This window comes from Salmo trutta, chromosome 3 (assembly GCF_901001165.1).
Source record: "Salmo trutta chromosome 3, fSalTru1.1, whole genome shotgun sequence".
Classification (NCBI taxonomy): domain Eukaryota; kingdom Metazoa; phylum Chordata; class Actinopteri; order Salmoniformes; family Salmonidae; genus Salmo; species Salmo trutta.
In genome coordinates this window covers 30676992-30700774 of record NC_042959.1, presented here as the reverse complement: position 1 = coordinate 30700774, position 23783 = coordinate 30676992, and the positions used below count along the sequence as shown (strand labels likewise).

The 23783-nt window shown below is 43.6% G+C and overlaps 1 protein-coding gene across 1 annotated transcript; it reads left to right on the top strand.

The window, feature by feature from the left end:
• The first annotated feature begins 9694 nt into the window (after positions 1 to 9694).
• slc25a43 (solute carrier family 25 member 43) lies at positions 9695 to 16549 on the top strand. Its single transcript, XM_029730154.1, has 5 exons — positions 9695 to 10223; positions 11288 to 11529; positions 11762 to 11934; positions 14845 to 14979; positions 15513 to 16549. The coding sequence occupies exons 1-5, from the start codon at positions 9952 to 9954 to the stop codon at positions 15714 to 15716; spliced, it is 1026 nt and encodes a 341-aa protein (XP_029586014.1). The 5' UTR covers positions 9695 to 9951; the 3' UTR covers positions 15717 to 16549.
• The last annotated feature ends 7234 nt before the right edge of the window (positions 16550 to 23783 follow it).

Below are 23783 nucleotides of genomic sequence, written 5' to 3'. Positions count from 1 at the left end.
TCCTCTCATACCGACCGGGATCCAAGAATGTCAAGCCGCTATAGCCCCACGGCTACTACCTCTGAACCCTAGACCATCCTTCCCACCTCGTGCCTGGAGACGGCACTCAGCTGGGGAATAGGGAAGCATGTTCGTGAGGCGCAGCGTTCCCAGCCGAACCCCGAGGGGGAGGGGGGCGTGAGATAACCAGATGTTTGTTCCTGACGCAGTCCGCTCCTTGGTCCTGGAGTGCCTGTCATCCGGGCTCCCGTCGGACCCTGGCCTTTGTGCGACAATGCTTTTGGTGGCCTACCATGGTTCCTGATGTCTCCACATTCATCGCCGCATGCACGATCTGTGCACAGAACAAGACTCCTCGGCAAGCTCCGGCTGATCTCCTTCAACCTCTGCCTGTCCCAACCGTCCCTGGTCTCACATATCCCTGGACTTTGTCACAGGTCTCCGCCCGTCTGATGGCAACACCGCCATCCTGACAGTAGTGGACCGGTTTTCCAAAGCCGCCCACTTCATTCCTCTCCCCAAGCTACCCTCTGCCAAAGAGACGGACCAACTCATGGTGCAGCATGTCTTCCGGATCCATAGACTCCAATGGACATGGTCTCCGACTGGGGTCATCAGTTCTTGTCCCGGTTCTGGAAGGCGTTCTGCCCACTCATTGGGTTGTCGGCCAGCCTGTCCTCCGGGTTCCACCCCCAGTCCAACGGCCAGTCGAAGCGAGCCAACCAAGACCTGGAGTCGACTCTTCGCTGCTTGGTCTCCGCCAACCCAATCCAGGCTGTATCACATCCGGCCGTGATTGGGAGTCTCATAGGGCAGCGCACAATTGGTCCAGCATTGTCTGAGTTTGGCCGGAGTAGGCCATCATTGTAAATAAGAATTTGTTCTTAACTGACTTGCCGAGTTAAATAAAAGGTTAAATAAAAAATTTATTTAAAAAAAACCCTCCTGGAGCCAGCAACTAGTGTGGGTTGAATATGCCCGCAACACCCTTCCTTGCTCTGCCACAGGTCTCTTGCCCTTTGAGTGTTCCCTGGGTTATCAGCCCCCGTTCTTCTCTGAGCAAGAGGAAGAGGTCGGCATACCTTCGGTCCAGATGTTTGTCCGCCACTGTCATCGTACCTGGAAGAGAGCCCGGTCGGCACTTCTCAAGACCACCTCCAGGTATCGATGACAAGTGGATCACCACTGGACCCCGGCCCCCGGTATCGTCTCGGGCAAAAGATATGGCTGTCCATCCGAGATCTGCCCCTCCAAGTGGAGTCCCGCAAACCTTCCCCCTGGTTTATCGGCCCTTTCCCCATCTCCAAGGTCATTAGCCCCTTTGCTGTTCGTCTTCTATTGCCCCGTACCCTCCGTATGTATCCCACTTTTCATGTGTCTAGAATCAAACCCATTTCTCACAGCCCCTTGCTCCTGTCTGTTTCTAGTTTTCCCAGTTTTGACCAGTTTTGACCATTCTGCCTGCCCTGACCTTGAGCCTGCCTGCCATTCTGTACATTGTCACTTCACACTGGATTACCGACCTCTGCCTGCCCTTGACTTGTTGTTTTGCCTGACCCCTGTGACTTCGACACTGTCTGCATCTGGGTCTTCCCTAAAATGTGATAATAGTAATAAAGAGTAGAAGGAAATAAAGGAAGAAAAACGTTATGATGACTGTTATATACAAGTAGCAAAGTGAGAAGTGACTTGGTATAGCAGCTTAAATAAATAGCAATAATAAATGGTAACAGCAGTGGTGACCATTGTGTGTGTGTGTGTGTGTGTGTGTGTGAGAGAGAGAGAGAGTCAGTGCAAATAGTCTCTTAAGGTGCAGGCGGGTAGATAGCTATGGTTTAGCCGTTCAACAGTCTGCTGGCAGAAGCTGTCTCGGAGTCTATTGGTCTGACACCCAATGTTCAAGACTGGAGTCCTTGACGATCTTCTGGGCATTCCTCACACACTGGCTGGCGTAAATGTTCTGGAGGGCAGGGAGCTCTTCCCCAGGAATGTATTGGGCCGTCCTCATCACCCTCTGTAGAGCCTTGCGGTTGATCACGGTGCAGTTGCCATACCAGGTGGTGATGCAGCCATAATAATTTATAATCACGGGGCAGATGCAAGTGGCGTGATCCGTTGGCACACACACGTGTTCGCTCGCGGATCACGTGACTTGTATCTACTATGTGATTGGACGACACAGACCCCAAGGCTCTTGGTTAGTGTCGGTTTTTTTCAACAGAAACTGAGAGTAAAAACATTACATCAACATATGAATTGTCTCGCAATCTCGGGAGAAAATAAAATGTCTACATTGCACAGTAATATTGCTATCGCTAATATTTATTATCACAATGGGTGATTGAATTGAGAATTCACTTCCTGGAACCTCTTGTCAGTGCCCTATGGTGCACCTAAAAAAGTGTAATGGTGGACTCAAAGAAGCCAGTTTTCATGGTGACTGAGTATAAGACAGGCAAAGAGTGACGTACTGTACCTTATTGAGTATAAAAGTATTGGCTGCTGAGTATTTAATGAGAGCTGTGGATAGCTCATCTGAATATGGCATCTACAGAGGCATGTACAGTATGTACTCAACAGGGCAGCCTTACATTGCTTGAGGTATGTGTGAAGGGGCCAATTGCACGCTAGGGAATGAGAGGCACCGCTAGACCCCTCGTCTGGGTCAACTGCCCTTTGCCCAGGGCTGTGGAGAGACCACAAGCCCCCTTTCCCCTCAATGGACTGCTCCTCCCCTCTCTACCTGTCCACGGCATGGATCAAGGTGTGGGGCTGAATATCAAACAAGCCTGAGCCTTTGATGTGGATGGAAACACAAACACTGATTTGACCTGAGTCGTAACAGCTTATTTGTCCCCTTTAGTCATTCATGGGCTTCTTGTTGAATGTCTATGCCTTCAAAGGGCTTTCTTCCATGGGCCGGTTGTACACTAGCCATGGTGGCTCTGAGAGGGCTCTGACCTGCTAGGTCAAGGAGGTCTGGGGGAAGGCCATCTGGCTTCCTGTTCCTTAGATTTTATATTGATTTAATGATCGTACATGTGAAGATAGGAGGACATCAAATGGCCACCCGGACTATTTACATTGACCCCCACCCCCTTTGTTTTTACACTGCTGCTACTCGCTGTTCATTATCTATGCATAGTCACTTTACAAATGACCTTGATTAACCTGTACCCCTGCACATTGACATGGTACCGGTATCCCTTGTATATAGCCTCGTTATTGTTATGTAAATGTGTTACTTTTTGATAGATTTTTTTAACTTTAGTTTATTTAGTAAATATTTTATTAACTCTATTTCTTGAACTGCATTGTTGGTTAAGGGCCTGTAAGTAAGCATTTCATGGTATTCGGTGTATATGACAAATAAAATTTGATTTGATCAGCTGCCAGGAGGAGCCCAGAGCTTTTAGTTCTACCCCTACCCAGCCTCCTCCTCACAGATAGGCAATGGGCCTCTTCATCTGCATCCTTGAAGACAAAGCCAAATCTCAGAGTGTAGTGAGTTACACAGTAATACATAATATCTAGCATTTTTCAAAGCATAGATATTCATTATTTTGCCTAATATGCAAATAGACACATTTTGCAAACAGGAGAGGGAAAAAAACTGTTGGGCATGTAATTTCTCCCTGAAAATATTACCTAAACAAAAGGTTAGGTTTTATTTGATTTTGAAAAGCTATTAGACTGTGCTGGTCTGGTTGATGTAAAATGTCATATATCTGAAAGTGCAGTATGCCGTAATAAATATAAAGTACACTTTGTTCGTCACTACTGAATTTCTGTGCTGTGTGGGTCATTGCTAACAGTCAGTGGTAAGCTTTCACAGTTAACCCATTACTGAAACCATTCATTTAAAAGCAGGCTTCTGTGCATAACAACTCTATCCTCCCTGTGAAGTGGGTCAGAGAGTGTGTCTTGAGTCTCTCTACTGTAGGCCGGAGGTGTTGACACAGTGCCTGGATTCTGCTTATCCCTCATCTCTCCCACCATTTCATCCCTCACCCAACCACACCATCCCCACCCCATCCTCTCTTTCCCCTCCTCCTCCATCCTCCCCTCCCTTCCCAACACAGGTCTGTGATGTGGCTGTCCCAGATAATGAGGTGCGATTGTATTGCAGTAGTCTCTGGGCCTGGCACCAGTCTGTGAGGAGGAGGGGGGAACCCCAGTCTGCCTGGTGCAAATCCCCAGCAACATCCCAAATCCCAGTTACAGTTCCTCCAGCACTCCTACTTCAAAGTGGGAGATCAGGGGTAGATTTGCGCATGACATGCCAGGGCATGACAATGCCCCACCCAGCCTTCTCCTGCTGCTGCTATATGCCAGGCCCTGGGACATGGAGACAATGGACAAAAAAAGAGGCTGGTGGCTCCTGAGCCTAAGAGTGGAGGAAATACTTATTCAAGGAGAGGGCTGGGCAAGCAGGAGGGCACTAGGTGTAGACATACAGGATAGAGCCAGTGCTCTATCCCTATCCCATACAAAGGGCTGTGGGGGATGACATTGTGAGTGAGGGGGAAAGAATGGACACCAGATGACACTGCTGTCCAGGCAGTGGAGACCGTGTGGCAACACACCCTGGGTGTCCTGTGAAATCGCTCAGGCACTAATTGATAAGATGCAGCACACACACTTCACACCACTTATCTTTCAAGAATCCAGCCCATTATCTTGTATTAGGAACCACATGCATATGACAGTGAGATCAAAGGGGTCTTTCCTAGCACTTTCAAAGGAAGCACTGGGTCTTTTATTGCTCTTGGGACCAGGGAAAATTCTCATTCCCACTCTGACATTCTTCAGTTGGAGCGAGGTGACACAGTCAAGAGGAGAACCTCTGAAACCGAGCGCTTTCCCAGGCTGAGACGTCATTTGAGTGCGAAATTACTTCAAGCATGACTCCTGTCGATCTCCAACAAAGGCACTTACTGCCTGTAGAAATTAAAATAGTTTATGTTGACATCAGAAAGGCCTTTGGTGACTTACTATCAGTTCCCTACTTAATGATATGAACCAATTATACACTACATACAAAAGTCTGTGGACACCTGCTCGTCTAACATCTCATTCCAAAATCATGGGCATTAATATGGAGTTGGTCCCCCCTTTGCTGCTATAACAGACTCCACTCTTCTGGGAAGGTTTTCCACTAGATGTTAGAACATGGCTGCTGGGACTTGGTTCCATTCAGACACAAGACCCTTAGTGAGGTCGGGGACTGACGTTGGGCTATTAGGCCAGGCTTGCAGTCGGCGTTCCAATTCATCCCAAAGGTGTTCGATGGGGTTGAAGTCAGGGCTCTGTGCAGGCCAGTCAAGTTCTTCCACACCGATCTCGACAAACCACTTCTGTATGGACCTCGCTTTGTGCACGGGAGAATTGTCATGCTGAAACAGGAAAGGGCCTTCCCCAAACTGTTGCCACAAAGTTGGAAGCACAGAATCGTCTAGAAGGTCATTGTATACCGTTAATATTTCCCTTCACTGGAACTAAGGGCCTAGCCGGAACCAGGAAAAACAGCCCCAGACCATTATTCCTCCTCCACCAAATTTTACAGTTGGCACTATGCATTGGGGTAGGTAGCGTTCCCCTGGCATCTGCCAAAACCAAGATTCATCTGTCGGACTGCCAGATGGTGAAGCATGATTTATCACTCCAGAGAACGAGTTTCCACTGCTCTAGAGTCCAATATCGGCGAGCTTTACACAACTCCAGCCAATGCTTGGCTTTGCGTATGGCGATCTTAGGCTTGTGTGTGGCTGCTCGGCCATGGAACCCATTTCATGAAGCTCTCGACGAACAGTTATTGTGCTAACGTTGCTTCCAGAGGCAGTTTGAAACTCGGTAGTGAGTGTTGCAACCGAAGACATGCTACAACCTTCAGCGGTCCCATTCTATGATCTTGTGTGGTCTACCACTTCGCGGCTGAGCCGTTGTTGCACCTAGATGTTTCCACTTCACAATAACAGCACTTACAGATGACCGGGGCAGCTCTAGCAGGGCAGAAATTTTACAAACTGACTTGTTGGAAAGGTAGCATTCTATGACGGTGCCATGTTGAAAGTCACTGAGCTCATCAGTATTTATTTTACCTTTATTTAACAAGTCAGTTAAGAACAAATTCTTATTTACAATGACAGCCTAGGAACAGTAGGTTAACTGCCTTGTTCAGGGGCAGAACTACAGATTTTTACCTTGCTCTGGGATTCGATCTAGGAACCTTTCGGTTACTGGCCCAATGCTCTAACCACTAGGCTACCTGCCATTCTACTGCCAATGTTTCTCTATGGAGATTTCATGGCTGTCTGCTCGATTTTATACACCTGTCAGCAACGGGTGTGGCTGAAATAGCCGAATACACTAATTTGAAGGGGTGTCCACACACTTTTGTATATATAGTGTAATTGTCTGTCTACAACATTTCCATATCAATATGAACGAGTGAACCATTTTACTTTAATTGATCATCCATAATCTAGGTTTAGCCTCTTTGCCCCCATTTTCAACAAGATCAGTAGCTCAGCATTTAGTGGTAAACAGTATTCCCCCTCACCCACCCACCCAACCACACCCTGCCCCACCCCCGGTGAAGACGCAGAGCGAGGAGGAACAAGAGGGGGAGAAACCTCTTTTGAACAGGCTGTCATTTCCTCTGGAGGGTTCTGTTATTCCAGTAGCCTTTGTAAATGAGCCAAGTGGCCCAGCCACCGACAGGAGGTGGGCTCTTCACAGGCAGCTGAGGTTGTCAGCCCAGCAGGGGACACAGGCAGACACAGGCAGAAAACAAACATGGGCCTTAACAGGAAAGGAACTACAAGACCCTGTTGGTAAATAGGAGAGAGAGAGATGAGGGAGAAGTGGAGGTATATGTATGGCCAATGTATAGAGGGTTCCAACTTAATATGAAAATGGGAATGTCTTGGTCAATCATGAACTTTTCACCTTTAATTGAAAGCTTTCCTACCTAAACCCAAATAATAATGAATGTAGAAAGTAATCATATGATATTTCTATGACATGCATGATCAATACACAAGGGGAGGATTATTCATAAAACTACCACCACAGCAAAATTGTTACCAGTCAACTATACTGTACTATATTATATTAATGCATACCATACTCAGAATATATGAGAGTAAACTGTTAATAACCTCATGGATTTTCTGAAGTTTTGGGAATGGCCTCCTGGCACCAGAAAAAGCGCTTATTATATAGGCATGTGTGCTCTGAGTGCGCCATCTTGTGACAAAAACAAAGAACAGGGTGCTGTGCTTTTGGGACAGGGGTTAGAACCATGCAACCTGTAATCTGATGCAAGTGACCGACTGCATAGAGTTCCACTGCATAAGGTTACTGGGTTTAGACCACCCCCTAGAGGTCTTTTAAATAAGTACATTAATTGATCATAAGTGGAAGCTGAACGCTTTCCACTAGTTACCACAGCCATAGAAATTGGCTATATCTTAAAAATGATTGAAAACAAAAATGTGCTTTTTGGTCTTAATTTAAGGTTATGGTTAGGAATACGATTATCAGTGTGGTAAAGGTTAGCGTCAGGTTTAAAATCACATATTAAGAAGATACATTGTAGAAATATGAGAGGTTTATGACTTTGTGGCTGTGATAACTAGTCACTAGCAAACTGAACCCCTTCATGAATCTCATTTGTATCCTGTGAACAATGGAGTTTGTGGATCACTTAACCCTAAAAGCACATATTTCGACCCCTAAAAGCAACAACAGGGGACATTTCTGACTCCAAGTTGGAAATTATGGCAAAAATACACTTTCTGTCAAACCGTAAAAGATGTTATTTTATTAATTAACCTTTTGTAACACAAGTAAATGGTTTCAATTCCCCAAAATATGCATATATTTTCAAATCTTCACACATTTATATAAAAAATTATGTTTCAAAATATACATTTTTTATGTTTTTCCTGTTTTTAACAGATACTGTAGTTTGATCAATTTCATCCATCGCCACTTACATTTCAGTTGAAGGCATTCAGTTGTACAACTGACTAGGTATCCCACTTTCCCTTTGTAATGAAAATGTGTCTGTCATTCATTCAAAGTATTGTACTGTCTTGACATTCAGAGGCTGCGAAATTGGCTATTGAGCTAATCTGACATACCGGGCACGACCTAAAATGGCCACCGATATGGTCAATTTAGGTGATATGGATGCCGGTGACATCAGACTTTAAGCTCTAACTATGGAATTCTATGGGCTATCAACTCAGTTCCAGTTGCATCTACACTAAACAAACATATGTAAAGTGTTGGTCCCATGTCTCATGAGCTGAAATAAAAAATCCTAGAAATGTTCCCTACGCACAAAAAAAGTTTATTTCTCTAAAATGTTGTGCACAAATTTGTTAACATCCCTGTTAGTGAGCGTTTCTCCTTGGCCAAGATAATCCACCCATTAATTTCTATTGGGAACAAAATAATCTGAAACACAACCAAAACAAAGAGCAAAGCATCCAACAATTTGTTGTTGTTGTTGTTGTTGATGTAGTCATTGCGTGCTATGAATATGGGACCAAATACTTAACCTTTTACTACTTTAATACACATATAATTGAATTTGTCTCAATACTTTTGGTCTCCTAAAATGGGGGGACTATCTATTTACAAAAAGTGATGTAATTCCTAAATGGTTCACCCGATACGGAATTAAATACCCTCAAATTAAAGCTAACAGTCTGCACTTTAACCTCACAGTCATTGTATCATTTCCAAATTGCTGGAGTACAGAGCCAAAACAACAAAAAATGTGTCCCTGTCCCAATACTTTTGTAGCTCACTGTATACCTTTCCAGGATACATAAATCTATCTCTATGCCAAAGTTGGTGCTTTTATCACAAAGTTGACTATTGAGTCCACATTTTTAGCACATTTTCATACTAGCACGCACAACTAGATATTATATTTAATTCCTCCATATTAACACTGAAATCATGATACATGTTTTTGGGATTGGTAACTAGTTGCTTGACAAAGTCCTAAAACTTCAGAAGGATAAAAAAAACGGTTTTGAAATTATGTGCTTTTAGGGTTAAATCATCCTTAAATTATTATTAAGAAATGAAATATATGAACCTCTTGGCTTGCCAGATCTTATGGCCATACTACAGGCAGCTAACTTTTACCTACTACCACGTGCTCATGTTTTCATGAATTTTTATATCATACAAGATAGTAAAGTAGTTCTACAGTAGGCGAGATGTTAGTGATGTGCGGGTTGACTCATAACGCGCATAGCCGCGGGGCTGGCGGGTTTTGGGTCATTTCATATTGTGTGGATGAAGGGCGAATGGTCATTCTATCGATTTATGACATTATTCGGGTGAGCAAGTATTTATTTAGTATTCTAGGGCAAGATATAATGACAGAAGATAGGCTGCATGTAACTAGGATGTAGACAAGTTGACTAACAAATAGGGTACAAAAATGTCGGAAATTATAAGCGTAAACATATCTACAGTAAATCAGGCAACAAAATAAAAACGCACCACTGTCAAAAACAAATTCCGTCGTCTCTGACTGTAGCCTACAGAGCATTTAATATATTAGCGGGTTAGGGTCGGGTGCAAGCCTCAGATTTTCACTGTATCACATTGTCAGTCGGTTGCGGATTGGTTATTAGCAATTGCGGGTGAACAAACAGCTGACCCGCGCACCACTAGTAACGTTAGCCGACATATATACATTAATAGCCACCAGGGGCCAAACATTTTCCTGGAAAGAGAACCTTAAACGTCCCCATGCCCAGTGCACTCAGTACCTCCTCCCCTCAGAGCAACGTGACAGGAATCAGGACACCGGATGATAAACAATATGTGCTGCTGGTCCTACAGACAATATAGACCTACCGATGAGGTAGCAGCATCGGCTGAGGAAAATTGGTTACATACATATTCAGAGTAATAATGGCAACAGTTAAACAAGATGACAGACTGACAAGTTCTCAGGGCTTCATGTGCGTTGGTTTTGCGGGAGTTTTCAGTAAAACTGTCACGTCGCCCCTGGAGGTGGTGAAAATCAAGAGTCAAGTGGGCACATTTCACTGTAAAAAAGGCTTTCTCCACAGCTTTCTTGTTGTCTACCAGAAAGAAGGCATACGAGGATTTTGGAAGGGGAACCTCGTCTCCTGTCTCCGCCTGTTTCCTTACAGCGCCGTCCATTTGGCAACATACAAACAGTGAGTGAATAAGCAATTTGGTGTGTTGTTTCTGATTTATGAAAACGTTCATCTTAGACAAGTAGCTAGGTTGCTGCTAGCTAGCTATAACGTTACAGCTAGTTAGCAGTATAGTTCATTTAATTACCATGCTAGTTAGCTATATTCAACCAGGCTGATACTGCCTTTTGTCCCAAACATGCCCTACGTCTTCATACTGGGTTGACATATTTGCAAATACATATTATGATTACTTAGACGTCGTCAGCGGAACTTGTATAGCTAACGTTAGTGCCACACATTTCCATCCAATTCACTTCCGTTGTTTTTAAGATTCTTGTGAGACACGCCTTCTATCATTGTCCAATCAGACTGCTCTTAAAACTCATCCGAGTATGGTGTCACTTCATATCCAAACAAACTCCGAAGTAGTCGTGTCTAACTTCTCGACGTTTATGGTTGTTGTACTCCCATTCGACCATACCATGGTAACTGAGGAGATGTGGTACATGGTGTTTTCTAATTCTAGCGCTGACAGTAAGACCTAACGCGTCAGTGTATGGGCACATGTAAACACGAACCCTGCCCCGCGCCCCAGGAAACGTTATGTACATCGTGTTCCACGCAGGGGTTCCAAGAAGAGGGCAGCACCTCTCCTTTCTTGACTCAAAGTGAATATTTATTAAGTCAAGTTTGCCAGACTTTAGGGCTGTTTATTAAATATCAGATGAGATTTACTGCAGATGTACTTCGACACCCATCTTAATTTTCGGACGTATGGTTTGGATTCTCAATGGATAATATCATGTTTACTTTGCATGGTATGTTTACTCTATGAAACGTACATTTGAACTGTTCTTGAATTAGATGCTCAGTCTATTACAGTTATGTAACATACCGTTACTTACTACTAGGATTTCTGGCAGTATCTTGAAAAACCTGAAGCCATAATAATACATATATTCACTGGCTGTACTTGCCTCATGAATAACGTATGCAATGATGAAAGTAAATATATTTAAGATAATTATCTTTATAATTGAGCCTAAGATCCAAAACATTGACCTCTGTTCTTGACTTTCCAGGATCGTCCACCTCCACATGGATGAATTGGGCTACGTCTCTCAGTGGAGGGCCATTTTTGCTGGTGGGCTAGCTGGTATAAGTGCAGCGCTGGCCACGTACCCTCTGGAGGTGGCAGAGACTCGCCTCATAGCTCAGAACTGCAGAGAGCCTACATACAGGGGGGTGGTCCACACGCTTTCCAAGATATACCAGACAGAAGGCCTTCAAGCACTCTACAGGGGCTTCTCTCTCACAATCCTAGGTACGCACTTATGTCTGTATACTACAGAAATGTGGAGAAAGATATTCCTAAGAAAAGCCACACAATGATTTAGTATAACTTATAGTATCACTCTACATAAAGTTTGTCTAGTCTGCTTACTTGTGAAACACATTTCTTACAGCTTATAGAGCTTTCATTTATATCATGATGATAAGTTTTTCTATGGGGCAGTGTTGACATAGCTAGTAACTGTGGATCTATTCTGCAACAGGTGCATTTCCCTTCTCTATTGGTTGTTATGCAGTCTACATCAACTTGGACAAGCTGTGGCGGGAGCCCCAATTCCGGTTCACTGCCCTACAGAACTTCATCAATGGCTGCATAGCCGCAGGAGTGGCCCAAACCCTCTCCTACCCCTTTGAAACTGTGAAAAGGAAAATGCAGGTAAGTGCGCCCAACTCATTGGGCCATTTTATGAGACACAAAGAGTTTGGTAATACCACATCCGGCCATATGGTGGTGCATTTGTACACATTTTTACCGGTGCCTCTGACAAGTGCATACCGGTAGTAAAATAACTTGTCCTTACTCAGCAAAACACTTGCCCTTGATAAAGTAGCCTACGAGTGGATGCGTTATTTTTTCTACTTTCTAAACAAAATGCAACATACAAGCTTAGAAAATAGGCAAAAAATAAAGTTTTAAACTAAGACTAATAATACAATAACTGACCATAGTTATTGGCACATACCATACATTGGGCTGATGTATGAGTTGATGTCTCCCCTCATATGTCCTTCTCTGTATGTATGAGAGGACACACAGGGTTCAATATGACTTCTATGAAGGACAGAATACTACATCCGTTTTTATCAATTTATTATTAGCGACCACAAGGTGCTGCAGCAGCTGAGAATGTGAATGCTGTTCAGGGTCTGCCTGCACTATAGAGAAGTTCTCTAAATATAGCTGACAGCTATCACACAGTGGACAAGCACAGTCACTCCAATTGAGAAGGCCATAAAACAAACTGAACCTCTCTTTAATTCCCTCTGTCTAGTTTCAGACACACAGAATTAATAAATATATTTTGTTCATGTTTTGTATAGAAGTATATCAGATTTTTTGGGGGCCAAAACAAGAAGTTCAATTTGAAACGGATGACACAACCCACAAGGAAATATTTTGAAGGAAGCTTAAAGCATGGGTGCAGTTCTTGTTTCTTCAGCCAGTAACATAGCATTTCCTTAACAAACTCAGCCTGTCGTGACTGGAAGTGTGTTGTCTTTGGGGGATGGTTATTAAATGGATTAAAGTGCCCTCCAAGGTGGAGTGGTTCATGCTTGACAAAAGGAAATTACAGTTTGTTTTGGAACTTGTAAAATACCGACGTCCTGTCTGTGAGAGTACTGAGACCACACTCACATTTGCTCAGTTCATTTGGTTTCACATATATATACCATTTTTGAGTGAAGAGTCATTGTAATGAATTACTTCAGTGCTGCAGTCAGGATATAGCTAGTCATGTGACATCCAAGTTACAAATGTCCCGTAGCACAGATCCCTGGTTTGAGCAATTATCGTAAATGTCAGGAATTTCCATTCATAAAAATCATTCCATTCATTCCATAGTCTCTCTCCCCACATAAAAAAATACTACAGTTTATTATATTACTTACTATGGAATTCTATAGTACATTATTTTTTTTATTTAACTAGGGAAGTCAGTTAAGAACATTCTTATTTACAATGACGGCCAAACCCGGACGACGCTGGGCCAATTGTACGGCACCCTATGGGACTCCCAATCACGGTCGGGTGTGATACAGCCTGGAATCGAACCAGGGACTGTAGTGATGCCTCTTGCACTGAGATGCAGTGCCTTAGACCGCTGCGCCAGTATACTGTAGAATACTATACTACACACTTGTATCCCTCATCATTTAGTGCTTTCTTTAGAATTTTTAGATCGATTGGACTGCTAGATAGCTTTGTCGATGCAGAAATTAGATCAAAACGGATTTGAGTTTTCCTGCATTAAAATCACCGGCCACTAGGAGTGCTGCCTTTGGATGAGCTTTTTCTTGTTGACTTACAGCCCTATATACAGTTGAATTCAGAAGTTTACATACACCTTAGCCAAATACATTTAAACTCAGTTTTTCACAATTCCTGACATTTAATCCTAGTAAAATTCTGTTTTAGGCCAGTTAGGATCACCACTTTATTTTAAGAATGTGAAATGTCAGAATAATAGTAGAGAGATTCTATTTCAGCTTTTATTTCTTTCATCACATTCCCAGTGGGTCAGAGGTTTACATACACTCAATTAGTATTTGGTAGCATTGCCTTTAAATTGTTTAACTTGGGTCAAACGTTTCGGGTAGCCTTCCACAAGCTTCCCTTTTTATTTCATCAGACCAGAGGACATTTCTCCAAAAAGTACGATCTTTGACACCCATGTGCAGTTGCAAACCGTAGTCTGGCTTTTTTTAATGGCGGTTTTGGAGCAGTGGCTTCTTCCTTGCTGAGTGGCCTTTCAGGTTATGTCGAAATAGGACTCGTTTTTACTGTGGATATAGATACTTTTGTACCCGTTTCCTCCAGCATCTTCACAAGGTTCTTTGCTGTTGTTCTGGAATTGATTTGCACTTTTCGCACCAAAGTACGTTCATCTCTAGGAGACAGAATGCGTCTCCTTCCTGAGTGGTATGACAGCTGCGTGATCCCATGGTGTTTATACTTGCATACTATTGTTTGTACAGATGAATGTGGTACCTTCAGGCGTTTGGAAATTTGGGACCAAATTTTCCCATGTTGTCAAGCAAAGAGGCACTGAGTTTGGAGGTAGGCCTTGAAATACATCCACAGGTACACCTCCAATTGACCCAAATGATGTTAATTAGCCTATCAGAAGTTTCTAAAGCTTCTAAGGCACAGTCAGCTTAGTGTATGTAAACTTCTGACTTCAACTGTAGTTTGTTGAGTGCAGTCTTAGCTATACATCTCAGCGCCATTCGTTATACTGCAGTCATGTCCGCAAAAACACTACAGTAAATAATACAGTATACTACAGTCATGTCCGCAAAAACACTACAGTAAATAATATAGTATAAAAATATAGTAATACTACAGCATTTAGACCATAGTATTTTTTTCATGTGGGTCACTACTTGGATCACACGCTTATGAGTTTGTCCCAAATATCTGTCATTCATTTATCCTAAATGCATTTATTTTATACTGGTGCTCTCTAGGATCACTTTCCTAGTAACTGGAAATCTCTCATTACATAATGGAGTGTCATAACTCATCTAATCAGGAATGTTTGTCCTCCTCTCTTTCTCTCGCCAGGCCCAGAACCCTCAGCTCCCCCATTATGGCGGCGCTGATATCCACTTCACTGGAATGTTGGACTGCTTCAGGCAGGTGATCAGAAACAAGGGCATCCTGACACTGTGGAGTGGCATCACAGCCAACATGGTCAAGGTAGGACCACCTAAGTCATGTTCCCATTTTTTTTATACATTAGCCTATTACTGTAATGATTTATTGCGCTCAACCCCCAACCCTCTACCAGTCCTCCTCAGTCTTGTCTGCTGTAGATATAGTGCAGTAATAGATATAGTAATATACAGCCAATGCACATTTATCAAACAATATCATTTTTATATCAGAGTGAAACAGTAGAATGGCCCAGAACTTGGGAGATGGACCTTGAGAGAGATGTGCTTTGTGGGTAATTTATAACAGGGTTATTACAAGCTGGCAGATGTGGGTCTGATCCTAGAACAGCATGCAGTGCTCTCATCTTTCATCCCCAAATGGCTTTTCACGATGGCAGTGGAGTTGTTTCTTTTACTGATCTAAAATCTCCTCTCATGATCAGTCTACCAAGTAAATTGTGTACTTTGTGGACAAGAAGATCATAACCAGGTCCTACTACCAGGGCAGATTTTAACCTAGCTCTTCACAGTTTATAGAGACCCTTCAAAAGCAATTGATCTGTTTGTCCTCCTCAGATTGTCCCCTACTTTGGCCTTCTCTTCAGCTGCTTTGAGATGTGCAAGCAGGTCTGTCTGTACCGCAACGGGTACATTGTGTCTCCATTGAGCTATAAGTTGGCACCAGGCGTGGACCAGAGCATGGGGCCTACTGAGGTGGAGGAGGTGAAACGGTACCTGAAGAATAGGAAGTTTCAGTCACAGCAAGGAAGTCGCTGGTGAAACTGGTGGAACAAATCCTGCAGAAGGGCATGATGACCATTGGTATAGGAAAGTGTCTGAACTATCAAAAAGAGTCAGGAATATTTGTTGGAATGCAATACTTTGAAGATGACAATTTGGTTGATGTCAGGTCTTTTACAGCTTTTTGTTTGTGAATTAGCAACCATTTCAGAATCAGAGGTAGATCCATTGATAGACGAATCATGCTGTATTTTTTTTTTAAAGTTGCAATGCAATCATAGGAATTGCACTTTTATACTTGACACATGGATTTAGTTTTTTACTGTTTTGTTCAGAGCAAGGTTATGGTATTTTCTAATGTTGTTATACAGTTTGACAGTATTTGATACTATTCCACTCATTCCGCTCCAGCCATTACCAGGAGCTCGTCTTCCCCAATTAAGGTGCCACCAACCTCCTGTGTAATATGTTCGGCCTTACGTAAAGGTCATGAAGAGGAACACAAAGCACAAACCTGTTATAAGATGGAATTAGCTTACTAATGCCAATTAACGCTTTTCATTATGTACATTAGGATGTCATGACTATTTTAACAGACTTGGGTATATCATATTTATATGCCTTAAAGTTTCCTTATTTATTATAAGGCTTATTTCACTGACTGTTTTAATTATGCGTGGTAGTTATTCACCCAAAGGATCTGATTGTGTCCTAGCCACTAATCAGTCACTAACTTTCATAGCACATACTGTATGTATCATTGTGTTGTGAATCTAGCAATAAGATTGTAACTGAAGCACACCAATGTCACTGAGAATTAAGTTTACGTGTACTGTATACGGTATGTAATACATTGGGTTGATGAAACAATGCAAATCTCTGTTTTTAGATTGAGATGATTCAGAATCATTGAAGTGAAATGTACTTGAACAGTCATTGTAATGGCTGATATTTGTACTGTACATCAACGCATAATTAGAGAAGTGAAAGAGGTGGCGCGAGAGAGGCTGATGTGCGGACACCCTGACAAAACTACACTATATATACAAAAGTATGTGGACACCCCTTCAAATTAGTGGATTCGGCTGTTTCAGCCACACCTGACAGGTGTATAAAATTGAGCACACATCCATACAATCTTCATAGACAAACATTGGCAGCAGAATGGCCTTACTGAAGAGCTCAGTGACTTTTAACGTGGCACCGTCATAGGATGCCACCTTTCCAACAAGTCAGTTCATCAAATTTCTGCACTGGTCAACTGTAAGTGCTGTTATTTTGAAGTTGGAAACGACTAGGAGCAACAACGGCTTAGCCGCGAAGTGGTAAGCCACAGAATGGGACCGCCGAGTGCTGAAGCGTGTAAAAAATGTCTGTCCTCAGTTGCAACACTCACTACCGAGTAACAAACTGCCTCTGAAAGCAACCAGTTCGTTGGGAGATTCATGAAATGGGTTTCCATGGCCGAGCAGCAACACACAAGCCTAAGATCACAATGCCAAGCGTCAGCTGGAGTGGTGTAAAGCTCGCCGCCGTTGCACTCTGGAACAGTGGAAACGTGTTCTCTGGAGTGATGAATCACGCTTCACCATCTGGCACTCAGACAGATGAATCTGGGCTTGGCAGATGCCAGGAGAACGCTCCAGTGAAGTGAAATCTTAACGCTACTGCATACAATGACATAGTCGATTCTGTGCTTCCAACTTTGTGGCTACAGTTTGGGGAAGGCCCTTTCCTGTTTCAGCATGACAATGCCCCTGTGCACAAAGCAAGCTCCAGAAGTGATTTGTCGAGATCTGTGTGGAAGAACTTGACTGGCCTGCACAGAGCCTTGACCTTAACCCTATCGAACACCTTTGGGATGAATTGGAATGCCGACGGCGAGCTAGGCCATTCAGCTCTTGTGGCTGGATGGAAACAAGAACATGCATTAATGTTCCAACATCTAGGCTCTGATCAGGCCCTACACCCAAACAAGGGCACTGCGTTCATCCACCTCTGGCCTGCTGGCCCCCCTACCTCTGCGGAAGCACAGTTCCCGCTCAGCCCAGTCAAAACTGTTCGCTGCTCTGGCACCCCAATGGTGGAACAAGCTCCCTCACGACACCAGGACAGTGGAGTCAATTACCACCTTCCGTAGACACCTGAAACCCCACCTCTTTAAGGAATACCTGGGATAGGATATAGTAATCCTTCTAACCCCCCCCCCCAAAAAAAAATATAGATGTACTATTGTAAAGTGGTTGTTCCACTGGATATCTTAAGGTGAATGCACCAATTTGTAAGTCGCTCTGGATAAGAGCGTCTGCTAAATGACGTAAATGTAGTGAAAAGCCTTCGCAGAAGAGTGGAGGCTGTTATAGTAGCAAAGGGGGGACCAACTCCATATTAGTGCCCATGATTTTGGAATGAGAATTTCGACTAGTAGGTGTCCACATACTTTGTAGTGTATCACAGATTACAAAGGGAAACCCAGCCACGAGCTGCCCAGTGAGGTGAGCTTACCAGACGAGCTAAATGCCTTCTATGCTCACAAGCAACACTGAACCATGCATGAGAGCACCAGCTGTTTCGGATGACTGTGTGATCACATTCTCCGTAGTCGATGTAAGACTTTTAAACAGGTTAACATTCACAAGGCCACAGGGCCAGACAGCTTACCAGGACACATACTCAGAGCATGCACTGACCAGGTGGCAAGTGTCTTCACTGAAAGTTTCAACTTCTCCTTGGCCCAGTCTGTAATACCTACATGTTTCAAGCAGACCACCATAGTCTCTGTGCCAAAGAGCGCCATGATAACCTGTCTAAATGACTATTGCCCCATAGCACTCACATCTGTAGACATTAATGCTTTTAAAGGCTGGTCATGACTCACATCAACACTATCATCCCAGACACCCTGGACCCACTACACTTCGCATACTTCCAACAGGTCCACCGATGACGCATTATATATTGCACCCCACACTGCCCTCTCCCACCTCGACAAGAGGTACACCTATGTGAGAATGCTGTTAATTGACTACAGCTCAGCGTTAATCACGATAGCTCATCACTAAGCTAAGGACCCTGGGACTGAACACCTCCATCTGAAACTGGATCCTGGACTTCCTGACGGGCCACCCCCAGGTGGTGAGGGTAGGCAACAACACATCCACCATGCTGATCCTCAACACGGGGGCCCCTCAGGAGTGTGTGCTTAGTCCCCTCCTGTACTCGCTGTTCACCCAATGACTGCTTGACTGCGCACAACTCCAACACCATCATTAAGTTTGCTGATGACACAACGGTGGTAGACCTGATCACCGACCACAATGAGACAGCCTATAGGGAAGAGGTCAGAGAACTGGCAGTGTGGTGCCAGGACAACATCTCTCCTTCAACATCAGCAAGACAAAGGAGCTGATCGTGGACCACAGGAAAACAGAGAGCCGAGCACGCCCCCATCCACATTGACAGGGTTGTAGTGGAGCGGGTCGAGAGCTTCAAGTTCCTCAGTGTCCACATCACTAAGGATCTATCATGGTCCACACACACACACACACACACACATACATACACACACACACACACACACACCTGACAACACCTCTTCCCCCTCAGGAGGTGGAAACAATTTGGCATGGGCCCTCAGATCCTCAAAACGTTCTACAGCTGCACCATTGAGAGCATCTTGACTGGCTGCATCACCGCTTGGTATGGCAAATGCTTGGCGTCCGACCGCAAGGTGCTGCAGAGGGTAGTGCGTTCGGCCCAGTACATCACTGGGGCCGAGCTCCCTGCCATCCAGGACATCTATACCAGGTGGTGTCAGAGGAAGGCCCTAAAAAATTGTCAAAGCCACCCAAGTCATAGACTGTTGTCTCTGCTCTACCGCACGGCAAGCGGTACCAATGCACCAAGTCTGGAACCAACACGACCCTGAACAGCTTCTACCCCCAAGCCATATGACTGCTAAATAGTCAGTTCGGGTAGGTATTTGGTTAAAGTTACAATATAAAACTTTTTGGGCAAACCCACAAAATTCACATAGAAATGTGAGTCATAGATCTGTCATACTCATTGAAAGCAAGTCTAAGAAGCAGTAGACCTGCTCTATGTGAGATATTTCTATGCTTCCCGTTAAGTTTTGTTTTTGTATCTTTTACTTTTGGTTTTGTACACCAGTTTCAATCATCTGAAAATACAATCTTTTTGGTTATGGAAAATATATTTCAGATGGGGCGGCAGATAGCCTAGTGGTTAGCGCATTGGGCCAGTAACTGAAACATTGCTAGATTGAATCTCTGAGTTTACGAGGTGAAAGTCTGTCGTTCTGCCCCTGAACAAGGCAGTTAACCCACTGTTCCTAGGCTGTCATTGTAAATAAGAATTTGTTCTTAACTGATTTGCCTAGTTAAATGGTACAATGATTCTCAACACAATGAATGCTTGTTTTGTCGCAAACTTTTGGAATATTAGCAACCAGGTAATTGTGGAGCGATTTCTGCATAGTGCATCTTTATCTATCTGCGTTGACCCTTTTTGGACTAACTTTTTTTTATTTTTATAAACGCATACGCTGCTGTTACTGTTTTATTAACTATCCTGTTGCTTAGTCACTTTATTCCTAGATATGTACATATCTACCTCAATTATCTCGTACCCCTGCACATCGACTTGATACTGGTACCCTGTGTATATAGCCAAGTTATCGTTACTCATTGTGTATTTATTATTACTTTTATTATTGTGTTATTACTTTTCTATTATCTCTTATTTCTCTGCATTGTTGGGAAGGGCCGGTAAGGATGTATTTCACTGTTCAAATTTTATTGGTCACATATATATGGTTAGCAGATGTTATTGCGAGTGTAGCGAAAATACGTACAATTATTAGTGGCATTATTAAAGTGACTAGTGATCCATTTATTAAAGTGGCCAGTGATTACAAGTCTGTATGTAGACAGCAGCCTCACTGTGCTAGTGATGGCTGTTTAACAGTCTGATGGCCTTGAGATAGAAGCTGTTTTTCAGTCTCGGTCCCAGCTTTGATGCACCTGTACTGACCTTGCCTTCTGGATGGTAGCAGGGTGAACAGGCAGTGGCTCGGGTGGTTGTTGTCCTTGATGATCTTTTTGGCCTTCCTGTGACATCGGATGCTGAAGGGCAGGTAGTTTGCCCCCGGTGATGCGTTGTGCAGACCGCACCACACTCTGGAGAGCCCTGCGGTTGTGAGCGGTGCAGTTGCCGTACCAGACGGTGATGCAGCCGACAGGAGGCTCTCAATTGTGCATCTGTAAAAGTTTGTCTGGGTTTTAGGTGACAAGCCAAATTTCTCCAGCCACCTGAGGTTGAAGAGGCGCTGTTGCGCCTTCTTCACCACACTGTCTGTGTGGGTGGACCATTTGTTTGTCTGATGTGTACTCCGAGGAACTTAAAACATTCTACCTTCTCCACTGCTGTCCCTTCGATGTGGATAGGGGGGTGCTCCCTCTACTGTTTCCTGAAGTCCACGATAATTTCCTTTGTTTTGTTGACGTTGAGTGAGAGGTTATTTTCCTGACACCACACTCCGAGAGCCCTCACCTTCACCCTGTAGGCTGTCTCATCGTTGTTGGTAATCAAGCCTACTACTGTTGTTGTCGTCTGCAAACTTAATGATTCACTTGGAGACTTGCATGGCCACGCAGTCATGGGTGAACAGGGAGTACAGGAGAGGGCTGAGCATGTACCCTTGTGGGGCCCCAGTGTTGAGGATCAGCGAAGTGGAGATGTTTCCAACATTCACCACCTGGGGGTGGCCCATCAGGAAGTCCAGGACCCAATTGCACAGGGTGGGGTTGAGAACCAGGGCCTCAAGCTTAATGATGAGCTTGGACGGTACTATGGTGTTGAATGCTGAGCTATAGTCAATGAACAGCATTCTTACATAGGTATTACTCTTGTCCAGATGGGATAGGGCAGTGTGATGGTGATTGGACTTATTGGGGCGGTAAGCAAATTGAAGTGGGTCTAGGGTGACAGGTAAGGTGGAGGTGACATGATCCTTGACTAGTCTCTCAAAGCACTTCATGATGACAGAAGTGAGTGCTACGGGGTGATAGTCATTGGTCTGCGCATGCTCCGAGGACGCGGATAGGGATCTGGGCCGGCAGCCTTGCGAGGGTTAACACGTTTAAATGTCTTACTCACGTCGGCCACGGAATAGGAGAGCCCACAGTCCTTGGTAGAGGGCCGTGTCGGTGGCACTGTATTATCCTCAAAGCGGGCAAAGAAGGTGTTTAGTTTGTCTAGAAGCAAGGCATCGTGATCCGCGACGTGGCTGGTTTTCCTTTTGTAGTCCGTGATTGTCTGTAGGCCCTGCTACATACTTCTTGTGTCTGAGCCGTTGAATTGCGACTCCACTTTGTTTCTATATTGACATTTTGCTTGTTTGATTGCCTTGCGGAGGGAATGATTACTCTGTTTGTATTCTGCCATATTCTCAGTCGCCTTGCCATGGTTAAATACGTTTGTAAGTCTACGCCTGTTGTTTACGAAGAATGTGACGAATAAAATTGTATTTGAATGAAGTTAATTTGTTAAACAAGGTGTGGCTTTCCTGAATATGAGTTGACAATGTATGTATGAATGACAACATAACTGTTCGTACTTATACAAAGGATCTGAATGGAGCAATTGCTCCCTCATCATATTTGGCAGGACATTCAGAAGAACGTCTCTGATGTAAATGTTGAATACAGATAACAGATTTATTGTTCACATGTAGTTCTTTCATGAGTTCCATCTCAAAGGCTCTGAGCGGTGCACCCTGAGAAACCCCTAGTCTGGTGACTGTAACCTGATCTGCTAGTTCCCCTAGTCCCAGCTGACCTCACCACTACCACCTTACTACAGTAGGCCAATGTCATACAAGAAAGACAGCAACATTTTATTTTCCCAAAAGATGTAGGTTGTTGAATGGATATTTGAGGAGAAGATGCATTCTTCTTTTTTTCCCCCAAGGAAGTTTGATCACAGGACTGATTATCGTTATTGTCACTTAATTGTAAGACTAAGATGAGTTGTCAATGTCATAATAATATAACATCATTATGCCAATTATATCAATTATAATATCATTAGATCTGCTTGACCGTGATATATAATCTAAAAGGAATTCTATATCAAATCAAATTTTATTGGTCACATACACATATTTAGCAGATGCTATTGTGGGTGTAGCAAAATGCTTGTGTTCCTAGCTTCAACAGTGCAGTATTATCTAACAATACACATATCTAAAAGTAAAAGAATGGAATTAAGAAATATATAAATAGATATTGTGAGGAAATGCAGAGTCAAGGACATTTTAACCTGGTAGTGAATGGGATGACCTTTTCCCCTGTATATGTAAGCACCCTCTCACAGCTGATCATTAACTCAGAGTATACAGGAGTTTCAGCCAAAGATGATGTATCACTCAGGCCTATACCATTGAAAGAAATTGTCAATTTCTGTTTACTTTAGGGGGGTGGCTCTCCCATACGCACCAATGCTATTGCAGCTGGGTCTAGTATACTCAGGCTGCGTTTACACATGCAGCCCAATTCTGATATTTTTTCCACTAATTTGACTTTTAACAAATCAGATCTGATCTGATTGTTCAAAGGACCAATTAGTGGAAACAAATATCAGAATTGGGCTGCCTGTGTAAACGCAGCCTTCCTCTTCTGTCTGTTTCAGCAACTCCAAGCTTCCATGCTTTTCACATGACCTTGGGTCCAGAACTCACCAACCAAAAGCTTGGTTGGTAAGGCATAATCAAGGTGTGTCAAATGTCATTCACAACCATGTAGGCCTACTTAGCCAGCAACCTATTGAATGGCAACTCAAAATTAGCTATTTAAACCTTGGATAACTTTAATGTTATCACATTTAATATTATAGGCCAGTCTTTCATGTATGATATTAATGAAATGTTTATTTTGAAAGAAAGAAATACTCTTGGACACAGGCCAACAACACAGCTAAATTCATGAAGGCAGGACAAATTTCTCAGGCCAGGGGACTTTCATAAAAGCATCGTCTCCGCCCACTAAATCCACCAGCGCACCAATGGCATGCCGCCTTTCAGCTTCC